This window comes from Mauremys reevesii, linkage group 10, assembly GCF_016161935.1.
Source record: "Mauremys reevesii isolate NIE-2019 linkage group 10, ASM1616193v1, whole genome shotgun sequence".
In the NCBI taxonomy this organism is placed as follows: domain Eukaryota; kingdom Metazoa; phylum Chordata; order Testudines; family Geoemydidae; genus Mauremys; species Mauremys reevesii.
This window is the reverse complement of record NC_052632.1, coordinates 24940395-24967100: the sequence shown is the minus strand read 5'-3', so window position 1 is coordinate 24967100 and position 26706 is coordinate 24940395. Positions and strand designations below refer to the sequence as shown.

General features: G+C 43.8%; 1 protein-coding gene across 4 annotated transcripts in view; it reads right to left on the bottom strand.

Annotated features, from left to right (window-relative positions):
- Positions 1 to 24909, bottom strand: part of TEX9 (testis expressed 9) — a 43936-nt gene extending 19027 nt beyond the window's left edge. The window contains exons 1-8 of one of the 4 annotated variants that reach the window (XM_039492205.1): positions 24780 to 24909; positions 23782 to 23873; positions 22036 to 22099; positions 17566 to 17642; positions 8324 to 8372; positions 6835 to 6917; positions 3590 to 3768; positions 348 to 430 (exon numbers count right to left, since the gene is read on the bottom strand). In XM_039492205.1, coding sequence (XP_039348139.1) covers positions 348 to 430; positions 3590 to 3768; positions 6835 to 6917; positions 8324 to 8372; positions 17566 to 17642; positions 22036 to 22099; positions 23782 to 23873; positions 24780 to 24809 — 657 coding nt within the window. In that variant the 5' untranslated portion in view covers positions 24810 to 24909. Of the gene's footprint in view, positions 1 to 347; positions 431 to 3589; positions 3769 to 6834; positions 6918 to 8323; positions 8373 to 17565; positions 17643 to 22035; positions 22100 to 22647; positions 22739 to 23781; positions 23874 to 24447; positions 24663 to 24779 lie in introns of those variants that run through there. The other 3 variants (XM_039492203.1, XM_039492204.1, XM_039492206.1) reach the window with 3 other exon arrangements.
- Positions 24910 to 26706: the final 1797 nt, after the last annotated feature.

Here is a 26706-nt window from a genome sequence, read left to right as displayed (position 1 = left end):
AGTCAGTATAGATAACGCAGTACAAGTGTAATATACTCTGTTTTGAAAACTGCTCCTTGCCTATAAATTGGATCACATAGAATATGATGGTTTAAAACATCCTATGAATTTTTTTAAATTATACTTCTAAATCTTTAGACTAAAGATTAAATATCTATGAAACACAGAAAACCATATTCTAGGCTCTGGGCTCATAAAGAGGAAAAATAGTTATGTAGAACTCTCACTGTCCAATAACTGAAGCTATAGCATCCCACTATGTATCCTAATATAGCCGAATTAACAACAGCATTAAATGGAAGGGGAACATATTCAGTCTCTACTGAATAAGAACACTCAATTCTTACCTTTTTACTACATTCACGTACTATACTATCCAGCTCCTCCTGCATAACACGCAGCTTTGCCTTAAGAAATCTGATCTGGGCTTCTGTGAATTTAAATAGTCATATTTAATACCCTTAACTTATAAATACTTCTATGAAATATGACTGATTTTTATTTGCTTTGATTCAAACTGCATCACATTAGGAACAAATTGTTGTCAACTGTAGACTTGTTTACAAAATACACCATACATACTGTTTAATGCAATTATGCAAAAAACTAATTTCCAAATAAAATTTTCATGTAATTTGCTTGTTCTTAGACCAAGTTGTGAATAGCTTTAAAAAAACAAAACAAAAAACCCTTAATAAATTCAGCACTCTTAAAACATAAAAAAAAAATTGTGGAAATGGCCTCTCTATACTGATCCACAGTACAGGTAGAGATTGGACAGGAAGTGCAAGCTTCCCCAAAACTGTCATGACAATGTGCCTCAAGGAACCACATCTAAAAGTGAGAAAGTAGTGCAGTCTTCATGCAGATTCAGCCCAAAGCCCCTCTGCTGTGACTGACTGCCATTAAGAATGTCTACTGTGAGGGTGGTATCTGTGACAGGGAACTGAACTGAGATCACCAAATCATTTCACATAGGCCAGAACAATAGCTGTTAGATAGTTACTATAATCAATTTTGGCTGGATTTTAAATATGCAAATAGCTCTGTTACATTACTCTTGAGCCATCTAGCTTTCAAGCAGTAAGTGCTGAAGGTTTTTTGTTCAGTTACAGTGAAATTCACCCATCCCTGCTTAAAGCTTGAGTAACTGGCTTTGGTGGAGGTAACTTTGTGTGTGGGGGGGGGGGGTGGATGGAACTGACACCTCAAACCACAAGCAAGCCACTATTCTAGCAGAATGGAAAAGACCATTGCCTCTCTGTTATTTACATGAGATTTTTGGGCCAGTGGCTAATCCATTTATTGTGAACCCAGTAACCTCTCTGTCTGTGGATTGATTCCACAATGATTCCATCTGTACTGTCCTATTTAGAACATTAACTGCTAAATTCTGGTGTCCAGGAGACATTCAGGCATGTATTCCAACTGTCTGTGGATGATCTGAGAAGCGGAAATCAGTCCAAGGTCTTTTTCAGCCTCCAGATCTGGTTATGGAAACAGTCTCCAATGCTCAAACACAGAGTTCAATCAGTAACACACTCTCAGGCTATGTAACCATGTGGTGGTAGTTCAAGATGCCTTGTTCCCATTGCCAGACACTAAATTAATCCCTTTCTCCATCCTGAATTTATATAGCAGATGGTTCTAATATTCTCCACAGCACACTTATTTTAGTTGAGAACTCAGGGTTACAAAACAAATAATAGAGATTCACATAGATTCTCCTTGATAGGTATTCCCAAAGTGTCTCATAAAAAACACAGAAGGCCAAAGATCAAGCAACTCCTACCTTGAATCCTCTGCCAAGTACTGATTCTTATCACCATGCAGTTAGACACCAACACCATAGCATTTTGACAATGTAAAACCTCTAACTTCACGCTTCCTTTCACACTATGGGTCTATGTGATGGGGTCTATTGGGCCCTTTGCGGCCTCCGGCTGAAGGCCTCCTGATTCTACCACACCCCACCCCAGGAAAGGAGCAGCAAAGATGGATCTCTTAGGCCTGCCTAGGAAAATTGCAGAGAAGTAGCCAATCAGAGTGCAGGAGGCTCAGTTAAAAGTAGCTGTATGGCCTAAGCACGTCAGTGCCTGACTGTGACCAGAGGAGCAAGGAAGGGTGCTCTTTTCTGGAGCTCATGGGAGAACCAGAAAATGGGTTCTGGTGGCACTGGTATTTAATGAGAAAGAAGAGGAGTTGAACTTCAGCCCCGAGGTAAGGGTGAAGAGAAAGGGGCTATATGGGAAGAGGCTCAGGGAATAGCAGCAGTGAACAAGAGGCAGTGGTATGTGGCTACTGCTTATAGGCTCCCTGGATTGGGACCCAGAATAGTAAACAAGCCTGGGTCCCAAATCCTCAAGAAGGGGATAAGTTTCATTTAGAGCCCAAGCAAAGGGCTGGAATTTAAAGGGTTCAGGGACAGGGCTGAAGACCCTGACAAGGGCAGACACACTGTCTGGTGAACTCTTGGTTACCACCCACCCCCAGCAGGGGATTGAAGTTAAGGAGTTACCTGGCTGGAGAGCTGAGACACCAGACAACTGTTGAGGACACAGAGTCTCCAGGGAGAAAGCCCTGGGGGTAGTGCTCCGTAACAACGCAGGGACGGGCTTAAAGCTAGCCCAGAAGGGGCTGAGAACTGCACAGAGACAGGGCCACAGACACCAAAAAGGGCACAGCGATAGTCCTTGTTGGACCTTTGTCACCCGGAAGGGATTAGTCCATTTCAGACTGTGTGTGACTTAGCCAGTGGGTCAGCCCTCCAAAGATGTGCCGGCATAGGTCAACAACTTACAGGTGGCACTGAAAAAGTGCAGGATCACACGCAGCTGACAGGAGGTGCCGATGAGAGGTGAGTGCACCCTGACAGACACCACATAAACCATTTCATAACTCTACCAGCTTGTCATACCACAGCCAAAAAGGCAGGTGTGCATCATGCCCTTAGCTTCACTGACAAAATGCTACAATCCCTTCTCACATTCTAGTTATCTCTACACCCACTGTAAAAAACACCATTTGGAGTAAGAAAGGATCCAAAGGTTCGTCACTGAAGCATTGTAGCTAAAACATTACTTCATAAGCTACTTACCCAAGATCCACAGCATGGATCTGATGAAAGGATTTAGTCCTAAAGACAAAGGCTGTGAAAGGATTTTTATCTTATGGAAATACAGCCTTAAAACCAAATCCTGTCCTCGGGTACATATTTGCAGCTCCCAATGAAATTTTAAAAAGTTATGCACTGATCTAAAGTCACAATTTTGTCCTGAATAACTCACATGATCTCCTTCCAGAAGAGGCTGATGCACTGCTAGATAACAAAGGTAAGCTAGGTTTCCAGTGGAGTGGAGACACCAACCCATTCTTTCCATGTTTATTTGTATGTGACCTGGGAATCCACACAAGAAAAGTCCCATCTTGTTCCCCTCACCCATTCCCCAGAGCAGTAATTTGAACATAATTTAAGAGTTATAGAACTTTCTCCTATAATCTATACAGAAATGATAAAATATAGGGTTTTTCAGAAGATCCTAACAGTAAGGAACCAAGGATAAGAAAATGCATAGCTACAGGAACCTACCTGTTCCAATTTCATTTCCTACACTTGGAATAATATCATCATCTAGACTTTCAAGCAAGTCTCCTTCCTCCAGTTTTCCTTCAATTTTGCTAATTGTCTTTGCAAGAGAAAAATCTGTGAAGTCCTCCAGGATGGCAACATCATCAGCAGCTTTTATATCAATGCTTCTTAGTTTTGCACTAAAATTCCATAATAAGAAATTTCTAGACTGAAATTATGGTATTCCAAACAAGCTAAAAAAAACAAAACTTAAATGGCAGTCATTTATAATTGTACAAAACCATTTAGCTATGTGCAGTCTGCTATTACCTTCATCTTTTACATTAGTAAAAAAGATACAAATGCCAAGTTTGTTCCGTTTACCACAAAATCTTTCCTACATTCAAATTAGGTTCCAACTGGTAGCAACAAGTATCATCTACTGGCCTTCATGCCCAAGTCACTATAGAACAGGGATGGGCAAACTTTCTGGCCCGAAGTCACATCTGGGTATGGAAATTGTATGGTGGGCCATGAATGCTCATGAAATCGGGTGTTGGGGTGCAGGCTCTGGGGTGGGGCCAGATATGAGGAGTTCAGGGTGCAGGAGGGGGCTCCTGCCTGGGCAGGGGGTTGGGAGTCAGGGTTCTGGCTGGGGGTGCAGGAGGGTGCTCCGGCTGGGAGGACGGGAGGGGGGAAATCAGGGCTGGGGCAGGGAGTTGGGGTGCAGGAAGGGGTCAGGGGTGCAGGCTCCGGGCAGCGCTTACCTCAAGCAGCTCCCAGAAGCAGTGGTATGTCCCCACTCTGGCTCCTACACAAAGAGACAGACAGGCAGCTCTGCATGTTGCCTTGTCCGCAGGCACCGCCCCTGCAGCTTTCATTGGCTATGCTTCCTGGCCAATGGGACCTGCGGGGGTGGGGGTAGCATGCGGAGCCCCTTGGCTGCCCCTATGCATATGAGCCGGAGGGGAGACATGCCACTGCTTCTGGGAGCCGTGTAGAGTGGGGCAAGCCCCTGACCCCACTCCCCGGCTGGAGTGCCAGAGGGGGCAAGCTTCAGATCCTGCTCTCCAGCGGGAACTCGAGGGCCAGATTAAAACATCTGGAGGGCCGGATGCAGCCCCTGGGCCATTGTTTGCTTCGCACAGGAAGAAATAAAACCCTTTGTTTCAAATTCTGTGTGACAGCCATATTGTGTGCAGAGAAACTCATCATCTTAGTGATAGAAGGCTGCAACAGCAATGATTATTTAGCCTGGAAAGGGAAGGCTTTATTAAGATATTTAAAATTACAACATAAGTGTTCCTTTTGATTAAGATAATCTATCTACATTGGTCTTCTGCCATAGACACTGCCTTTCTCCAACCTTTCTGACCTCTTCTCTGGTATCTCCTATGGCCACTCCATGTACTACCCTCTCACTATCAGTTGGCAATGGCATCCTTCAGAATTCTGTCATACTCATTCACTATTTTTTCTTTGGTGACCTTCATCTGTTCTAAATTCAGATTTCCAAATCCATTTTGCTTGTCCTGATTTCAGCTTCCTGTCTATTTCACATCTACTGTATCAAATTCACTCACCCCCAAGACTGAGCTGCTAATCTCTTTTATTAATCCCTCTCTGCTCTTCTATTCCTGACAATTCTGCTATCCTCCATCTCAAGTGCAGGACCTTGGTGTCATCTTTGACCTCTCACTCTTTCCCCCTCACAGCCAGTGACTCTTGCTGTTTCATCTAATTCTACTGAAGCCCACCCCTCCCTCTGTTATACATATGCTAAAATGTACCATCTCATCCCATGATTACTGAGATATCCTCCTTACTCTGCTCCCATCTCCATTCTATCAAAAATGCTATTTGTCCCTCTCCTGCTACTTGAAATGTCACCTGTCTCCCTCTGATGGGGTTTACAGACCCCTCACTAAGACTAAAGAAGCAGTACTGGGATAAGAAGGCCCCGCCCTTCAGCAGTTGCAGAGCACACTCCAAATGGATGGCCTGCTTACAAGGAGAGGGATAGGCAAGGAGGGGAAAAGTGAAGGAGAGACTGGCTGCAGGCAAGTAGCCAGGCTGTAGCTTCTGGGACAGAGAGATCTATCTACAGGGGAAGAATCTGGACTCTGGGTAAGACACAACTGGGCAGCGAAGGCCTTGTCTCCCTTTTTCTTGCCTCTTCCCCGCTTCTCACTGACGAGGAGCAAGCGAACACTGGAAAATGAGCTGGGAACGCCCCACAGACTATTTGAACTATTGAGACTGCGAGAGCAATCCTTTGCTGAGAGGGAAGCAAAGCGCCATGACCATGCTACAAACTGAAGCGAGAACAGGAGGAAAAAGAGGTAGCCCTGAGGAGGTTAGTTTTTTGTACCAGCCAGAGAGAACTGGGACTCTCCTCACTACTTGGGCTGGGACCTGGTGGAGTGGCAGGGCCTGGGGTCCCCAACCCTTCCCCCTCCACCTGACCAGGGCAACCCAGGGAGCACCAGAGGATGGGAGAACTGTAACTCGACCACTAGGCTTTCATACTCCTTGGCAAGGCCATCCCAAGACTCAGACTGAGTCATGGGCCAGACCCCTAGGCCTGCTAGCCCCTAGTGAACCCTAGTACACTACCTTTCTAAGTTTTATACCATATCAAAAGTGCTTTATAAAGAGATTAGGGCTAGTAGATTAATTTTCTACCTACCTCCATCAATGAAAACTTCTCACAACATTAAAGTACCCTACACATTTTGCCCCTATCTTTGCCTCTTGTTTGTCATCTTGGTGAATCTTGAGCTCAGATACTTATTTTAGGCACACTAAAATATGTAGATAGATGCCTTTGGGAACTATGGGCCTTACTCTTCCCCTTTTTCAGCTTCAATGACTCTGAAATGCTGTGCTCAAGTGCATTCATTCCAGGTGCCTCTAGTAAAATGCTTTCCAAACCAGGACCAATAGGTAAAGATCTGCTTATTCCTCTTTCATTGAGGAAAAAGTTTAAATCACAGCCTTGACAAGTCCTTTGTTTTAAATTTGTGATAAGCCACAGTTTCATTACTGTAGTGTTAACCATGGCTACTCATTAAAGATTTCCAGTTGCTTTATGTAGGCGAGCATAGAGCAGAAATAGGATTAAGTAAACTGTAAGACATTTCAGACACAAAGTATATTTGTATAAATGTGTATCAATATAAAAAAAATCAACTAAAACTATTCTCATTTCATTACCAGAGTATAGATTTTTAAATAAATACAAATGCAGTGTACAATTAATGTACCTTGAAGTTGTTCTCTTCACCTTACTGCCAGAGTGTGGTCTGTTCTGAGCTGTAGACATGGAACCAGATTTTTTGTTTGGTTGCTAGGGGGAAAAAGCTATTATCATAAATATGATCCTGACTACTGAGTCCATGACACTTTTTGTAGCACAACTATTTCTCCATTTTCCTGTAGTCAAACTATGACAGTCAAAAGGAATATTTTAGATAGTCTGATTTTCAAAGCCTGAGACACCCAAGAAACAAACTTTTTTTGCCTAATTTGTAAATGTTTTTACTGCTACTGCATGTGCAGACATTATTTGCATGTACAAGTGACTAAACATCTATTTATTTGCACACTGAAAACTGACTTGTATGTGCAGTCATGAGTACGCACAAATAAGGAACACAACTGTTATTGAGCCATTAATCTACAAACACTTCTAATGTACTACAACTAAATAAGCAAGATTATTCCACCTACACAGCAAGCTGAATCCATCATACACTTGGCTCATGAGTACAATCTCAGGTTAACAGACATTGCTGTTGACAGCGTTTGACACCCCTTCTAAGTCACCAATGGAATTAGCATATTTTTAGTCTTGCTATATCTTCCTTCTGCAGTAAAGTTACTGAGTAACTTTCTGAGCTTACTCCCAAATTAAGATTCTCCAAGAATCAGCTTTCTTTGCTATGGTCTTTCTTAAAGGAAACACTGTGGAAACTTTAGTTGAATCCCTAAAGGATGCAATGCAGCTAAAGCTTAAGAGGCTAGTGAGTCTTTGCATTTGTTCCTGGCCTTGTTTATCCATTATTTTCTTCTCAGAATATCCAGTTATTTTGCTCGTTAACTTTTTAAAGAGGACTTTAATTGAAAAATAATAGTATTGCCATTAACATTACACAGACGAGAAGAAATACACAGAAATTTTGTCTAAGAAAAAGGCAGTATTATAAAATTTTACATCACCTTTAATCTAAGGATCTCAAAATGTTATACATACTGAAATAATAGCTCCATTTTACATAGTTTCTGGGCCATATTTTACTCCTAAAAGGTTGTCTACACTTGAAATGCTACAGCAGCACAGCTGCGTCACTATAGCACTTCAGTGTAGACACTAACTATGCTGACAGGAGGGGTTCTCCTGTCAACATAGGTAATCCCCCTCCCAGAGAGGCAATAACTATGTTGAGCTAGCACTATCTGCACTGGAGGCCAGGTCAGGTGAACTATGCCGCTCTGGGGGTGTGGATTTTTCACATCCGAATGGCATAGGTAAGCTGACAATGTTCTAGTGTACACCAGGCCTAAGTGACTAGTGTAAGGTCACCTAGCAAGTCAGTAGCACAGCAATTTGCAAAAACAGAACCCAGGAGTTCTATCTCCCAGACTTCTGCTTTAAACACTCCATAGATTTTCGCCACTCAGTACAGTTTCTAGAATGGTAGACATATCTATCTGGTAATTCCATTAAAGAGCAAAGTTTGCAGATTTCAGTACCTTAATATGTGAAAGTGTAAGGATTGGCAGTTCAGGAGAAAGCACATCTCTGAAAAGAAAAATAAAACGAAAGTAAATTGTTTTGTAATAAAACAAATACTTAAAGAAAAAATATTCCAAAATGAATTGTGAATTGTGCTTTTTATTCTGCTGGTTCTGACATTTTACATACAACAGTAAAAGTGATGGTAAAATTGGAGAAAATGTACCAACTGCTTTTTTTACTAAAATTATTTTTCTTTTAATCCAATAAATCCAGTTGGTTTGGGAATTCAATGTCTTCAATGATAATGAATAAAAGAAGTTCAAGACTAAGGGCTGATCAGTGAAAGAAAGTTTAAATCGTTTAACCATGTGGTAAGCTGAGATGAGTCAAATTCCCAATGCATCTCTGTGGAAGCAAATTAAAAAAAAAAAACCCTGCAAATAACTTATGTGATTTCTTACTCATTTGTTAAGCCTCCTTCACTGCTGATCATAAAGGGATAGAATTGTAGTCCTGACTGAGCCCACACACAGGGACATAAGTTTTATTTCCCCATATATCTCACTTACACAGGATGCTCTTGGTATGGTACATCTATTTAAATGTCATTGTTTGCACAAATAACAAAAAATGTGGTGATGCTATTCTCAGCCTCTACTCAAGAGGTCTGTTAGTAAACAACACTACTAACTAAACAGGGAAGGAGGGAGTGCTATGTGGGGATTGGTGATGGTCATGTGACTTGTGGTGTTCCATGTGACTTTCCAAGACCATATTTTAAAAGTCTGTGGCTCAGTGGGCTAGGTAGGGAGTGGAAGTATCACCTACGGTTGGTCTTTCTACGGTAACAAGCTTGATAAGACAGTCAGGAAAGCTGGTTGAACAGAACTGTGAAAAAGTCTAGGAGGTGCCTAGGGCCAGGACATCAAAAGACCCTGAGGATGGTACAATCAGAAGAAAATAACCTGGACAAAATAGCATGGCTGGAAGTTGACACTTTCACTTAGCAAACTGGGATTTCAGCAAAGGTGGGGAAAAGCCCCCATCTCCTTCTATAGCCCTCTACCAACAGGGCAAAAGGATTGCTGATCCTAGTAGGGGTCTAGAAAAGGAAGTGCTGTCCATCTTGAGTAAAGACATTGTGTGGCCCTGTGAAGGTGGACCCTGAGCAACCATGGGAAGAACTGTATGTTCTGAGGAAGGCCAGAAGATGATTTTGTGTCCATTAGACTTGTTTTGGCCCCTCCAGATGTGGCGGAGGACTTGCATGACTTAGCCAAAGGGCTAAATCATATCAGGGATCCAACACTGCTGAGTCAGAGGACCACCAAAGGAAGAAAGTGGATGAACTCAGAGTAGGAACGCTGATGCAGATATCCCCCTTGGCTTCCAACTGGGTAAAATGATCAGATATGAATGGCCATCCACACTGTTTTGCCCTTGCTACTTCCTTCTGGTAATACCCCTTCCTTGACTCCTTCTCTGCCCTGTCCCTAAATCTCTTACAGGCCTCTTCCTATCTCTATTCCACCAGCCTCTGACTGTTTTTTCAGCTCTCTTGCCTTATGCTGTGACAAGTCCAACCCTAGGCCATTCTTCCACTCCCCATCTTTCCAGCGAACCACAGGCTTATTCTTTTATAGTCTAGGCTGGTTGCCTGACTCCCTCAGTCATACAACTCCAAACAATCCCTCCTGCAGACATTTCCAGTGTTCCTGGTCTTAAATGGCCAACCCTAAATTATGCTTGGAGACACAGCACCTGCTCTTAAAAATGCTCCCTGACTGTTACAGGCAGAATCAGAGAACCCCAAACTATTTGACCAAATATTGAGAGCTGAAAATTAGGTTACAAATTAAAGAGGTTAAAAAAGGAGAGTGTGCTGGCCGTAAAATGCTTTTTTTTTTTTAATTGTTTTCAGACACATCTGCCACCTATTACTTGGTATTAAAAACTAGAGAAATTTTCTTCCCTCTGCATCTTTTTACTCCTTTTATTCCACTCTAAACCAGCTGTAACACCTGTACCTGTAAGGGCTGTCAAAGGTGTGCTACCAAATACCATTTTGGACTTAAGCATGTAACACATTTCTCCCCTGTGACTGACTAAGGGTGCTTGCCGTATGCTTGCTCCTGAAATTTCAACATGCATGTGCCACTGACTCCAGGTGGCTTCTCCTAAGCCAAACTTTTCTAAAGTAGATACGCTGTTTAAGAGCACCAAGCTGTGGCTGATCAAGACACTTGTCACACTGAAAGACCACCCGTAGATGTTTAAGAAAAAGGCAATATCCTGTAGGTTACTGCTGAGAATATCTGTAACAAAAAAAACATGTAAGTTTGGGGGTGCACATTGTTTGGTATTTTTTTTTTGCTTTAAATAGATGACTGTTGCAGATAAATGGTCCTTGTTGAGATGCATCTATTCTCTTCACAAAAACCATTTATCTTCTACCCGAAGCAGTATCAAACAGAGGGTCATGTCTCATGCTGTACTACTTATCAGTAAAAAAATAGTGCAATTGAACAAATAGTAATCAGAGCTGTAGGAACACAGCAGGATACTGTAAGCAAAACATTGGTGTCCAATTTACACATTTTAGAAGGAAATAAGACCTTTATTTTGTCCCCCAAGAAAAGAGAACTTTTCTTATATACAATCTATCTGCTGTTTATGAAACTCTTCTGTTCTACCCTGTTTACTCTATAGGATTTGGTATGCCAGCGAGATCAATGTCAACTACAGTAAACTTCAATTTTTAGCAGGATCCTAAACTTTGAGCACTCTGTATCAGAATCCAATACTTTTATTCTTGTGGCACAGGAATGTGCTATTACAGGAGTGGGCAAACTACAGCCCGCGGGCCAGATCCAGCCCGTGAGCTGTTTTAAGTCAGTCTGCAAGCTGCACCATGCGGCTCGGCCCTGCTCCGGCCGGGGCACTGGGTCGGGAGCCACACCATATGGCTCGGCTCTGCACTAACACTCTGGCCAGGGCACTGGTTCAGGGGCTGGACCACACGGCTCGGCCCCGCTCCGGCCGGGGCGCTGGGGCGGGGGCCGGACCACACGGCTCGGCCCCACTCCGGCCGGGGCGCTGGGGCGGGGGCCGGGGTGCTGGGGCGGGGGCCGGACCACGCGGCTTGGCCCCCCTCCCAGCGCTCCAGCTGGGGCGCAGGGTCAGGGGCCGCACCACGCGGATCTCAGAAGCTGCGGCATGGCCCTGCTCCGGCTCCTATACACTCCAATGGGAGCTGCAGGGGCAATGTCTGCAGATGGGGCAGGGTACAGAGCCGCCTGGCCATGCCTCCGCATAGGAGCCAGAAAAGGTACATGCCATTGCTTCCAGGAGCCACTTGAGGTAAGCACTGCACGGAACCTGCACCCCCTGAGCCTCTCCCCATACCCCAGCCCTGATCCCCCTCCTTCTCTCCAAACCCCTCGATCCCAGCCCAGCGCACCCTCCTGCACCTCAAACCTCTCGGCCCCACCCCAGAGCCTGCACTCCCAGCCGGAATCTGCACCCCTTCCTGCACCCCTGCCCCAGCCCTGATCCCCCCCACCCTCCAAAACCCTCGGTCCCAGCCTTGAGCACCCTCCTACACCCCAAACTCCTCATTCCCAGGCCCACCCAAGAGCCCACATCCCCTCCCATACCTCAAGCCCCAATTTTGTGAGCATTCATGGCCCATCATACAATTTCTGTTCCCCGATGTGGCCCTTGGACCCAAAAGTTTGCCCGCCCCTGTGCTATTACATACCAACCCTTTTTATAGTGTCTTTCATCAGTAGAGCTGAAAATAATTGTCAGAAAACAAAAACCTATACAGTTTTACCCATTTTATAGCTAGAGAAACAGACTCAGAAAGGTTAAAGTGTGGCCAGAAAAGGACTATGAAGATATTTTGCACAACATATCTGCTCCTTGTGTTCAGAATTATATCTGCTTATTTTATTGACAAATCAACATCTTACTATTCTTCTTAAATACAGGAGAAAAGCATCTTTGGAAAAGGAAAATGGATTATTTTCTGGGTTATGAGTCATCTGGTATAGTGTAGACACACATTAAATGCAAATTTTAAAGAAAGTAAACACTAAGCTTAATATGTGTTATAATTGTTACTAATTATATCTTAAAGTAAAAACAAAAATCTACTTACTTTTCACTACTTATGCTTCTTATTTTTTCCATTTATCTCCACATGGCCAATGAAAATCCACTAAATCAGTTTTACTGCCAGATTCTTAGTGCTGCAATATTTGCATTTCAGCCACTGGAGTAGATTGTTTACAAATGACTTTATCAATGTTTTAAACAAGTGAATAGTTCAACTGCAGGCTTATAAAAATTTGTTTTCATAATACTTAAATTTTACGCCAAAGTTAACTGCACTCCCTTAACTTTACATTTTGAGGTTTAGAAAACACCTTGGTTTGGACAAAGGTTCAGGTCAGTTCTCACCACCTCTACTTCCATTTGGTTACATCTAATCCAGACAGAAACAGGTCTCTATGCTCACCCTACTTTAACAATGGGAACTACACTCACATTCAAACCTCCCTATTCACAAACACAAGTGTTATCTGCACAATGCTCTAGATACTGTTAATCCAAGGAACTGGAGAGTCCTTCCAAACATATTTTCTGACTAAGATAGTTTTTTGTTTTGTTTTTACAGTTATGATCTAGCTATCTCAGGGGACTATTCATGCTGCTAGTATCAAATGATTACAGACTGTGGATCTCTTTTGCGGGTGGCAACAGACCTAGAGAACAGATAGTCTTCCTACCCAGTTTTCCTCCTGTTCGCATCCTATTGGCTAGCTACAATCACTGAGGGAAGGGTAGGATTCATGCCCTCCTCCACAGCTGCTGACAAAATACTCCATTACATATTGCTTACAGAAATATTAAAATGCAACATTTCTATTCTTGGAAAAACAAGAGCATCCCTTTCATCAGCATGTGAATTTGTTCCTAACACCTCTGTACTTAGGCATTCTGACCTAAAATTCAATTTGTTTGCTAAAGTGTTCAAATCTATTTAATTTTAAAGGCACTGTTCATTTCCCCATGTTTGCCTGCCACCCTATTTGTTTGTTTGTTTTTTAATCCTTAAGAAATGAAGACTGTGCAAATCATTCGAGATGTGAAATTAAAGTGTTATGCCTGAAAAGGTTCACAAATAAGTACCTAGGCTGGTGGTCACATCAAAATAGCAGCTAATGTTTACAATTGCTTTCCTGCACATAAACATGAGGTGCGCGTGCATGAGTGAATCCTTTGTGTTCGCTAATCCTATTCAAAGCCTATAGTATGCCTAGCCATGCGCGCACACCCAGTCCCCACCCCTGTGCGCCTGGCCATGCCCTAAAGAGTGAAAATGTAAACAAAAGCTGGTCCTTTAGAATAAACACCATAGTTGCTTTGTTTCTCAATGTAAAATATTAATAATTTGGAGGAAAAGAGACTACGCTATAAAATACTTCAGAATGGTCTTGAGGTAGATTTAAAGAAATGCACCTGGCCTCACTTTAGAGATTTTTTTGCTTCGGTATCTTTTTTATTAAACTCCTCTGCCTATTATTTAATTGCTTTCCATCCTTAACCTGTTTTTTTCTCCTGGATTCTGTATCTGTCAAAAGACTAAGAATGACCACCACCAGAAAAAAAAAATACAGAAAAGAACACAGCCTCTCTCAAATGCCTAACTGGTGCTGTCTGCCTCCTTTTACCATTTGTTATCTCCATTTTTCAAATTATAATATGTACTCCTCTTGCCCCCCGCCCAAAAAAAGCCACACAGTGAAATAATTTGGTACAGAGAAATACACTGAGTTAAAGACAACCCCTTTTGAAGGGCAATGGATGCTCATCCTAGAGTAATAAGTGTGTCCAACTACCTAGTTTTCATAACTTCCATCTTCTAATGGCTAGCAATGGCTTAAATTTTTTTCACTGCAGTCTAGAGTTTTCTCTTTTTCAGCTAAAAGTTCACTGGACATACAAACAGTGGTTGCCTTAAAAGCTTTTCAATTACTTATGTAATTGACAGGTCAACTGTATCTTAGAGATTCCTGGCCAGAGTTCCTCCTCTTTCCCCAACCCCTTTTTAGGCTATGTCTAGACGACATACCACTGGCAGCAGCATATAGAGTACATGTAGCTATGAAAAGCAGACTGCATCCACGCTGCATTCACTGAAGCGGGCAAATGGCTCCAGCAACAGGGAGCTAATGGAGTCTTTTCTCAATGCCTCCCCAGTGCCAGAACCTTTCCTTGCTGGGGAAATCTTTTTCTGTAGCCGGGAAAGGCTACAGCAGCAGGGAGGCAGCGGGACACTATGCTGCTAAAAATAGCAGTGCATGGCTTAGGCAAGTAGAGAACACAGAGGTACGTACTCACACAAATACCCACAAACTTCAGTTGTAGCTCTTCTCTACTTACCTAAGCCATACCCCACACACGCAACCAACGTAGCTATGTCAACACAACTCTTAGCATAGACCCAGTTATGCTGGAAAAAAAGAACTCTTTTTCTAGTATAAGCTGCTACCTCTATTCCAGCAAACCCCTTTGGGTATAACAAGGCCTAAGTGCCTCCCTTATTCACTTCTCTGATTTAGAGCTATATGGTCATCAGTAGCAATCAAATCAAAATCTCTGGCAAACTAATTTCCCAATCAGAGCTCAACATTTGAAGCAGTTTGACACTGCATTTTCACTATCCTTTCAAGATCAGGAGTGACATAAACTTGAAATCTTATCAGTTTAGGGGGGTGGATTGATAGACCATCTTCAATACCTCTTCAATCCTGCCACTATTTCTAGTGACACTCCTATGTAACTTACAGGTTCACATCTGACTAAATAAACAGCATAGTTAATTGTAATCTCTGGAGTTAGCTGGTGTACATATACGGAGCCCAACCATATGCTGTAGTAGAATATAATGCCTGCTGTTATAATGTAATGACACACATTCCACAGAGTGCCAGCTGGATGTCTCTCTGTTTAGGTCTCTGGCGTAAGCATTTCCAGTCCTAGAGGCTTCTAGACCAGGGGTTTCAAACACGCAGCGGTGTGCCCCGCCAAGCTCCCCGTGCCCCCTCCCGCTCCTCTGCCTACCCACGGGATTGCCCCCTGTGGCTTGCGAGCCCCGCGCCGCTGTCTGAAGCAGCTGGCAGCATGCCCCTTCGGTCCAGGGGTTAGAGGGAAGGAGGCAGAGGGCTCCTGCATTGCCTCCTTCCAGGCACCGCCCCCCACAGCTCCCATTGGTCGAGAACAGGGAACCACGGCCAATGGGAGCTTTGTGGGAGATACCTAGAGGCGCGGCAAGAGCAGCGCACGCACAGAACCCTGAGCCCCTCCCCCTCGGGCTGCAGGGACATGGTTCCAGCTGCTTCCTGGAACCGAGCAGCGTGGGGCCGGGGGCCAGGACAGGCAGGCAGGCAGGGAGCCTGCCCTGGCCCCAGTGCGTGCCGCTGCCACCCCGGAGTCGCTCTAGGTAAGCGGTGCCGGGATGGAGCCTGCACCCCAACTCCCTGCCCTGAGCCCCCTGCCACATCCCACCCCTCCTACATCCCAACCCCCTGCCCTGAGCCCCCTGCCACATCCCACACACCACCTGCACTCCCTGCCTTGAGCCACCTGCCACACCCCTCACCCTCTTGCACCCCACCCACCAATGCCCTGCCCTGAGCCCCCTGCCACACCCTGCACACCACCTGCACTCCCTGCCTTGAGCCACCTGCCACACCCCTCACCCTCTTGCACCCCACCCACCAATGCCCTGCCCTGAGCCCCCTGCCACACCCTGCACACCACCTGCACCCCCTGGGGCAGTGCTGGGCTGGGGACTTCGGGGAAGGGGTTGGATTGGGGCAGGGAAGGGGTGGAAAGATGTGGGGCAGGGGCGGGGCCTAATGGAAGGGGGGAGTGGGGTCAGGGCCAGAGGCAGTGGCGGGGGTGTCAGTGATGCAGCCCTCAGTTCAATGCACTAGTCCTCACGTGGCCCTCGTGGTCATTTGAGTTTGAGACCCCTATTCTAGACCATGTCTTTGTTGATGGAATTGGCTGAGAACAGGCTAAATCTTTAGTTATGAGTTTCTTTGGTATGTGTTAACTCGAGTTATGTTCTTATACATATCAATCACCACAGTGCCCCAGCAGTTTAGCTATAACACTTTCAATGGCATTAAGTTGTTCCTTTAGCACCCAAAGAAGAGCATTATATTGCTCAATTATCAGTGTGCTGTCTGTCACTGAAAGTAGCTCTCCTACCCCCATACTTCTAAGCTCCAGAGAGTCAGTGGGGGAGTGTGTGAAAAAGCAAAGGAGTGAGAGGGAGCTGCCTTGCAGACTAGAAGCCTAGAGCAGGCTTGCTAAATGAGCCAACCAGAGAGGACTGGTACAGGGAAGGAAGCAGGAGATGAAGCAGTTTCAAGGAGAGGGAATGGGATGGACTCTGACAAGCCACAATGGAGTTAGCTTGGGCAGGGCAACTGTAAACTGATGAGAGACTGAAGAAACACTTTTCCCTCCCCCAGGCTCTGACAAAAGAGCCATGCCCTGAGACAGATTTTTGGGACTGAGAATTTCCTTTTTTAAGTTTAAGGACCCTTCCCCCCAAAGTGAGCCTGAACAGGCTGTGTGTTAGTGATACAAGCTTTCATAAAGCTTCTTGGACTCTCTTTTTTGAAGGAAACCACCTCCCCAGATCCTTCCAGGAGGGTAGGTGGTGAGGTCAGGCAGGGAGAAGACACATCACACCTTCTTCACCCTCCTACAGAGGGTATCCTAAAATTCTTTCTAAATCTGGCATTCTGCATAATGAAACGGCTATTGCTATTTCACCTTATCAGGCATGGCTTATGTTTGGTCCCTCTTCATCCTCATGGTGATGAAGCACTGCATCCCTACTTTGCTCTAGATTGAGCCATCTTTTTGTTCAAATAAAAAACAAAGCAGACGTCCTTTAGAGGCCAGCAATACCGCTACTTAATAAGCCAGAGGGATAGCTGCTGAGCAACCTGACAAAATTACTCTCTGAAGCTTAGTGTTCAAACACTATGTGCAATATAGGAACCTGACCCTGCAAACTCTCATTTACATCAGTGCTCCTTATTTCTACAAGCAGGCCCATGGAAGTCAAGTGAATTACTCGCGCAAGACAGGGTTTGCAGAATCAAATCCAAACACTCCATACCCATTACAGACAGCCAATTATATTTTGGAATTTCAAAGCATTTACCTCAGTTGCTTGTTGTCATCTTCACACAATTTAACCTGTGTTGAAACTGGTATTGATAGTATCTCTTGTTGATCTCTCTTTAATAAGGAAAGAAAGTTTTCCATTACAGGAAAATACTGTTGGTACCATACAACCAATAATTAGCAAGCATCACAAAAATCAAAAGTACTGTAGCTTTCCACATCTGAGAGACAGAAACAGAGAGGGTGGTAAATAGAGGGGAGGGATAGCTCACTGTTTTGAGAATTGGCCTGCTAAACCTGGGGTTGTAAATTCAATCCTTGAGGGGGCCACTTAGGGATCTGGGACAAAATCAGTACTTGGTCCTGCTAGTGAAGGCAGGGGGCTGGACTCAATGAACTTTCAGGGTCCTTTCCAGTTCTATGAGATAGGTATATCTCCATATATTATATTAAAACTTCTCTCTCTCAAACCCAGAGAGGAAAGGTTAAGCCTAAAATATTACCGACAGCCTCAAGTTTTCTTCTACTCCAAAGCAAGTATTTAGCTTTTGCTCATGTGAAGTCTTTCTACCTATATTAAAATAACCTAGGAAAACTGTAGGTGTGCCCTTGCATCCTATGCACATGTTGTAGAACATACAATAATGCACAGGAGATGAACACACTTCCTATTTTCCAGATTATGCAAAAGAAATAACCAGTCTTTCTAATTTAAAATATTTACATTCTCTCAATTCTATCCAAATAAATAAAACACTGACATTTTTTTAAGACATCAGTTTAGCCAGAGACATTCAGAACTTTTAAATCATTTTTCTTTGATGTTTCTAGAGTGTTGGCTGGAATACTGAGTCCATGAAAAACATCCAATATCTGCTTCTTTCAAACAAACACTGGGTTCTTCCACACACCCACCCGCAACATGCCAGTACTGTCATGTGGTATTTTCATCCCTTACTTATTTTTATTCTTGCTTTAAGTGTCCTAACTACTGGGGAAAATGCTACCTGCAAGTTTGCACATCTATGGAATTGTTGAGTTTTTCTTTTAAGCAATATGCATAAGGGGAGATTGAACTATATACAGAAAACTTAATAGTCAAAAGTAGTGTTAAGATTACTGAGGCAACACAGCTTCCCTTCCACCAAGGAGGTTTCTGTGGACACTTGCACATCTGATATTTAGCACTTAGAAAAATGTATGTATCAAAGAGCATGTGGCTAATTTTAACAGATTTCTTTGTAGGACATGAGATTTTGGGGACCATGATGCTACTTTGATCTCGGTGGGTGGACTTCAATTTTTGAAGGGGGGGGAAGGAATGGACTTGAAAGCTTTTTTGAAGGTGATGGATTTGAAGGCTTTCTTGCCCCCAAACTACTAGATGATTCAGGGACTATGTTTTCCTTAACTTTTTGGTTCTTCAGTTCCCTCCTGCCACAACTCCTCCTTTGGGAGAGATGGCTTCCCACAAAAAGGAGGCAAGCTATCACTTGAGCCCTGCAGAACTGTTTGCCTTTGGACCAATGGCTACATATGTTCTTAGGATCATTTTGCCTTAAAACATGGAAAACTGACCAATTGATAGCGCTTCTAACTCTGATTCTTCTGCCGGATGTGATGGCCACTAAACGCCACCTTTATAGATATAGAAAACTATGTAATGGTTTAAAAGGATGCTTACTCACACTTCCAGGATTGGATTTATGTCCCAAGGGGGAACCTGAGCACCAGAGGAGACCTTCTAATTTCTGCTGCTCTGAGGAGTCTTTTGATGTCCATATTCTTTCAGATAATCTTTTCCTGGGTCTTAAATCTAGCTATCTTGGAGAAATTCTACAACGCGGGCTATTGTAGTCAGCTTTGGGCTGGTTGAGCTTTACCCACACGGTTTTTGATCTTATGCCACATAAGGAAATACAGCCAGTTGGCAGATTTCTTTTTTGAAGACAGAAAAGCAGATAGCACTCTGAATGCCTCTTTCAGCTGCTTCTTTTCAGAAACCAGATAGCTAGGCTCAGTTTGTCAGTGTCCAGGTGAGCCACTGGAATAGGTGATACCTAGTGGGTATGAAGATTGGTGATTCTAATAATTGTGCAGTGGCTTCAAGAACTATGGACTTCTGCATATGACTTTAGCTTTTTCTCTTTCTGATATGGATTGCAATACGGCAAGTAACTAAGGGAATAAGCCTACTTGCTGTCTAAGTTATTGCTTGAACAAGCCTGATTTGTTTCTTAAGGTTGAGATTTTATGATTCTTTTTTGATGCAAACAAGAATATTGTCTGTTGCCAGTCTTCAGTCTGCCTGGTCCAGATCCTGGTGACTGCCTTAGTAAAGGAATACTTTTTGCTTTAAACAAGTTTCTTTGTTATTAACAACACTATTACTAATTATGCTGTTTACTATTTGTACTTCTCCCAGTTTGGACAATGCAAATCAATCAAGTCAGTTTCACTTATTTATAATTAATTTCACTGTAAGGTATCACTGCTGCAATGGCTAATGTTTATTTAAGATGTGGATTTCCCCTCCCAAAGAACAGTGTGGATATGCTTCTGTTGGTTTGGGGTAGGGCTGTCAAGCGATTAAAAAGATAATCGCACGATTAATCGCACTGTTAAAATAATAATAGAATACCATTTATTTAAATATTTTTGGATGTTTTCTACATTTTCAAATATATTGATTTACATTACAACACAGAATAGAAAGTGTACAGTGCTTACTTTATATTTATTTTTGATTACAAGTATTTACACTGTAAAAAAACAGAAGAAATAGTATTTTTCAATTCACCTAATACAAGTACTGTAGTGTAATCTCTTTATCATAAAAGTTGAATTTACAAATGTAGAATGTACAAAAATAACTACATTCAAAAACAAACAATGTAAAATTTTAGAGCCTATAAGTCCACTCAGTCCTACTTCTTGTTCAGCCAATCTCTCAGACAAACAAGTTTGTTTACATTTGCAGGAAATAATGCGGCACAGCTGTAGCCGGCGTCGCAAGATATTTACGTGCCAGATGCACAAAAGATTCATATGTCCCTTCATGCTTCAACCACCATTCCAAGGGACATGCATCCATGCTGATGACAGGTTCTGCTCAATAACAATCCAGAGCAGTGCGGAAAGACGCATGTTCATTTTCATTATCTGAATCATATGCTACCAGCAGAAAGTTGATTTTTTTTTGGTGGTTCGGGTTCTGTAGTTTCCACATCAGAGTGTTGCTCTTTTAAGACTTCTGAAAGAATGCTCCACACCTCATTCCTCTTAGATTCTGGAAGGCACTTCACATTCTTAAACCTTGGGTTGAGTGCTATATCTTTCTTTAGAAATCTCACATTAGTACCATCTTTGCGTTTTGTCAGATCTGCACTGAAAGTGTTCTTAAAATGAACAACATGTGCTGGGTCATCATCCGAGACTGCTATAACATGAAATATATGCCAGAATGCAGGCAAAACAAAACTGGGGACATACAATTCTCCCCACCAGGAATTCAGTCACAAATACTTTTTTTTTTTTTTTTTAAATAAGCATCGTCAGCATGGAAGAATGTCCTCTGGAATGGTGGCCGAAGCATGATAGGGCATACAAATGTTTAGCATATCTGGCATGTAAATAGCTTGCAATGCTGTCTACAAGTTCCATGCAAATGCCTGTTCTCACTTTCTGGTGACACTGTATATAAGAGGGCAGCATTATCTCCTGTAGTAAATGTAAACAAACTTGTTTGTCTTACCAGTTGGCTGAACAAGAAATAGGACTGAGTGGACTTGTAGGCTCTGAAGTTTTACATTGTTTTGTTTTTGAGTGCAGTTATGTAACAAAAAGTAAGTTGCACTTTTGGGACAAAGTTTGCACTCTAGTATTTGTATGAGGTGAATTGAAAAATATTTCTTTCGTTTATCATTTTTACAGTGCAAATATTTAATAAAAAATATACACTTATATTGTATTCTGTGTTGTAATTGCAATAAATGAAAATGTAGAAAAACATCAAAAATATTTAATAAATTTCAATTGGTATTCTATTGTTTACAGTGCGATTAAAACTGCAATTAATCACAATTAATTTTTTTAATCGCAAATAATTTTTTGAGTTAATCACGTGAGTTAACTGCGATTAATCGACAACACTAGTTTGGGGTTGTTTTTGTTTCTTGGGTTTTTGTTTTAAAACAAGTAAATTTGGGCCAAATTCAAGTATCCCTTTAATTTTGCTTTGCTGTAGCTTGGGAACATTTTAAACAACCACAAAGGCACTCCAGCTCCTGCAGACTCAGAAGCTAGCACTGCAAAAGTTCATATTCAACTTGTATTAAGAAGGATTTTTTTAAATAAAAAAGCTTAAGTTCTGCAGAAATACATGACTTATGTCCAACTTGCCCATGAAAGCTTCCTACCTCCCATAGCCAGAGAATTTTTTCAAGAATTGGCACTTTGTTCATGTGAGCTACATTTGCATTATGTAATATAGCCTAAATTTACTCACTATTACTTCTTCGGCCTGACGCACCAACTCTGCTGTTTTTGCTTCTAATTCTGCATTCAGTCGCCTGAGACAATAAGATAGCTTTGTTATTAAGTTTACCTGAAGAGTTTAAAGGAAATAAATTTTAAATGGAATCTCTGCAGTCTGGCAGTACAAAAGCATTGAATAAGCACTCACGTCTACAAAGCAGAATGAAATACTTATAGGTTCCTTTATCGTGGGAAGTAGTAACATCTTACCTATTTCTGTATTAACAGACTGATGTCATATATGCAGTCTGCCTTTTAGATACATATATATTTTAATTCCCTAAACCCCACCCAGAGTACTACTTTCCTACAATAAAATTAAAATAGCTGATTATTTTTTAAGTTCAACTTATTTCACTTTTACACATCTAAAGGAAAAAAGCTTTTGCAGTGCTTTTATTCCAGTCAGTTGAACTTTTCTGCATTAGAAAATGTAATGCTCTGTTGGGCAGAAGTTAAACGGATTATCTTAAATTGTCCTCCTCTCCTTAAAAAAACAAACAAAAAAAAAACCAAACACAATGCAAAATTTCTATTCCATTGTGCTACTAGATTTTCCTTTTAGAATAAGACTCATAATTACATTAATTGTTGCAGCAGAGTGAAAAAGCTATTCAAGTTGCAACCCAAGGCCAGAAGATAAAACACAATCATGTATTAGAACAAGTTTGTACAACCAAAATGTGTGGAGAAGACACATCTCTGCTTTTTCAGACACCACTTTTTATTATACCTTATGTCACTCAACACTTATAAACATTTTTAATTAAAATCTACATAGGTAGAGCTGACAGCAATCATGGGAAATGATGCTGGCATTCTATGGAAATAGTATTATGTGATTTTATAATTGAAGACTGAATCGTTAAGCATATGCACCAGGGGGAGAAAGGGTGAATTAAGGTTTCATGGGAAACCTTAGTTCCAACATTTCCTAACTTTTGAGTGCTTAACTTTCGCAACCTTAACATTATTTTGATGTAAGGAGGGTTTTTTTTATGTAATATAAAGTTGTCTTAGCAGATGTATCATCACATATCCCTAACAGATAATAGGGAGAGAGAGAGCAGACACCTAGGAGGGGAGTTAATTGAAAGAGGGTGGTTTCTACCCTTCAGCTAGAAATGTCTTAACTTTTTTAATCTAACAGCAATTTTTCACTTTTTAAAATCAAAGTTTTGAGCACTTTAAAGGAACTTTCATATTCTAAAGTCATCACATCTTTTTACCAAAGGTGAGTTCAAGATGCAGCTTTAAAAAAAAAGGGGGGGGGGGGGAATCAAACTCCTAAACTAACCTACCTACACTGAGGCCTAGTACAGTGAAAATGTTTAAGCTGTAGCCTTTTGTGTAAGGTGCCAATAGGGAGGGGGGAGGTGTCAGAGAACTAGTTAGCAAGAACTGTCATTTCTGCCATGACCAATTATCCTAATGAAAAGGGTACTCTTAATACTTCTGGCCATAACTGTTTGGTAAGGACAGTTGGGCCTGTGGATTTGGGTAGCTCTGAATTGAATGTGGGTCTGTTAAGAGCCAGAGAGGCCATCCAACAAAGAACGGTGCTGGAGTCCCCCTAAAAACCCAGCACCCATCCTGAAAGTGCTGGAGCATTTGCCTTGTCCAATTTGATCAATCCATTTTGAACACAGTATTTTACTGGTATCAAAATAGGGTCAAGGGAGCACCTCTCCTCCTTGCCTCACAGTTCTCTCCTTACTTGTACTCCTCCTCCTTAGCCAGGAAGTCTCCATGCATCAAAGTCTTCTTTGGCGTGGCAGGATGGGGCAGGATCCTGTGGGATTTCCACACCTGTGGAGAGCAGGCCAGGTGAGGCATCCCTTCTTAGCACACTGGATCACACCTCACCCCCTGCTTAGAGGGGGCGTTCAGCTCAGGGCACTGTGCCAGGTAACAACCCTCCTGGATACTCTCCCCACCCCTGTCTGACCCCTAATCTGCCCAGACCCACCCCCCAAAACCCCAATCGACTCCCCAGACATCCCTGGGTCTGAAACCCTAAGCACCCAGACACCCCTCCCCAACCCTGATCGACCTCCCCTCCCCCAGGTCTGGCCCCCAACTACCCCAGACACTCCCACACACTCTGATCGCCTCCCCGGGGTCTGATCCCCTAGACCGCCAAACACCCCCCTCCCCAACGCGGGCCTGAACCCTTAATCCGATCAACTCCCCGCGCCTCCTCTTCATCTAGGCACCTCCGGTGAGACCCCCACCCAGTAACCGCATTCCCCCAGCCCGTCCGGGATGTGCCCCACCACAGCCTCGCCTCCCCGCCCCCGGGATCGGGATCGGGATCGGGATCGGGACCAGCCTGAGGGGCCTCCCCTAGCAGCCAGCAGCCCAAATTTCCCGCACGCCTCACCCCAGCTGAACCGCAGCCCGCGCCTCGCCGGGCCCCGCCGCCGCAGCCCGCCGCCATTTTGTCCCTGCTGGGGGGGCCGCTGAGTAGCGTCGCTCTCACTAGGCAACCGGACCCACCCTCGCGCGGGAAGGGGCGTTAAATCGTCGCGTGTCGGGGCCTGGCCGCTCCAACTCGCAGGAGGGCGGGTCTGTGGAGCCCATCCCCACCCCGCGGGGTTGGTTCCTGGCGCCTACCGGGGGAGGAGGAGTTAATTCTTGGATGTCCCCCCCCCGTGATTGGTTCCGGGCTCTGCTCCTTAGGGGGGTGGTGGGGTGCCTCCCTTGTAACCCTACCCGTGAACCCCCTGCCACCATCTCCGACATGGGCAGCCTGGCTGATTTTGTCTTTCCCCTTTCCCAGCTGCTTGGCGTGGAGGCCAGTCTGCCAGTCTGGTGGCAGCTCTCACTGCCCCTCCTAGCAACCCCTCCTCAGGAGCACGGCCCCGCTGGGCTAGGTGCTGCATGGACACAAATAGCCCATGAGGCGATCCCTGTCCAGAATGCGTCCAGTCTGGTTGTCAGGATGTGACCAGCGTCCAAATGCAATGGGGGGGGGGGGAATCAGGTGATAAAATGAACAGAATTTAGGGGGGAAAGTGATGGCTTGTCACTTGCCTCACTGCTGCCAGCTGGTAGTGATTTGGCAGGGACAGGTGTTAAGGATGCTAGGATGAATTTAGAAATTTTGACAAGGAGTTTTTCCCATGTGTGAGGGGCGACATAGGAGAAAACGTGGAGGTGAACGAGGAAGAAGTGGAAGGCAGGAAATTAAGACTGTCATGTGTGGCAGAGCAAAGGCGCAGGGGTCAATGGTTTGAAATGTTAAGAATTGATGCTGCAAGGCTAAATGGTGAAGAACCTTAAAGACAAAGCTAAGGGTCTTGTATCTGATGTTGTGAAGGAGAGGGAGTTAGCAAAGAAACTAATGGAGTAAAGACCCCTGGATGAAGAGGTCACTCAAGACCTTAGTGCAGTTTTGGTGCTGGATATGTGATTAGGAGGAACACATTTTTTAATGAAAATCAGGGACATCTGTCTTGGGTACTGCATGGTTTCAGTGGGAGTCATGGAAGCAGGGGTGGCTCTACGTATTTGGCCGCCCCAAGCAGTCATGCGCGGGAGGCGCCCTGGAGCCGCGGGAGCAGCGGACCTCCCGCGGGCATGACTGCAGAGGGACCGCTGGTCCCGCGTGGCTCGGCTGGACTTCCCGCGGCTGCGGACAGTTCGCGGGTCCGGCGACTTCGCTTGAGCTGCCGCAGTCATGCCTGCGTGAGGTCCAGCCGAGCCGCGGGACGAGCGCCCCCTCCGCAGTCATGCCTGCGGCAGGTCCAGTCCTCCCGGGGCTCCGGTGGACCTCCCGCAGGCATGACTGCGGCAGGTCCGCCGGCCCAGCCTCCCGCCCCCCCCCGGCAGCAGGGGACGCCCCCTAGATTTTGCCGCCCTAGGCACCAGCTTGTTTTGCTGGTGCCTAGAGCCGCCCCTGCATGGAAGTGCACGTAGGCCTACACTATAGACTTCTGCCACCATAGCTACATCAGTCACAGGGATGAAGAAGTGTGATCCATGACTGACATAGTTGTGCCATCAAAATACACTAGTATAGATGCAGTTATAATGGCAAAACTCCACTTTTACCAGTATAGCCTGTTGTACACATGGGGACTGGTTTTACTAAACCAAAGTGCATTTTGCCAGCATAACTGTGTCCACACTAGGAGCTCTTTGCCAGTATAGTATACTGTATTCCTATACCTGTAATTGGTTTCTAGTACAGACACAGCCATAGCTTTTTTTTTTAAAAGCTGGTGGAAAGATAGGAGTATGGGGTAATGTCTATTGTGTCCCTTCCCCCTTCCTGACATTTGAAGGATATGAACTACAGTAAATGGTGAAATGGACAAAAACTTTTATGTCTTCTGGCCTTTCTACTGTTTTCTCCTATTTCTAGTTCCTCGACTCTTATTTTGTACTAGTTTCTGAAAGTTCTGCTCAGTTATTTATCACAGCTTTTCCAGACCTACCTTGTTTTCTGCTTTTCTCCTCTGTCATTCTCCTCTACTTGGGTATTCTGTTCTCAATTCTGTTCTATACTTTTCTCTTTTTTTTCCCCTACATTGTCCTCTGCTTTGTTTTTGAATTTCCCCATTCTTTCTACCTCATTCTCTCTCTCACCCACACACTGATTTTTCACTGTGTGTCTCTTTCACAATCAATCACCCGC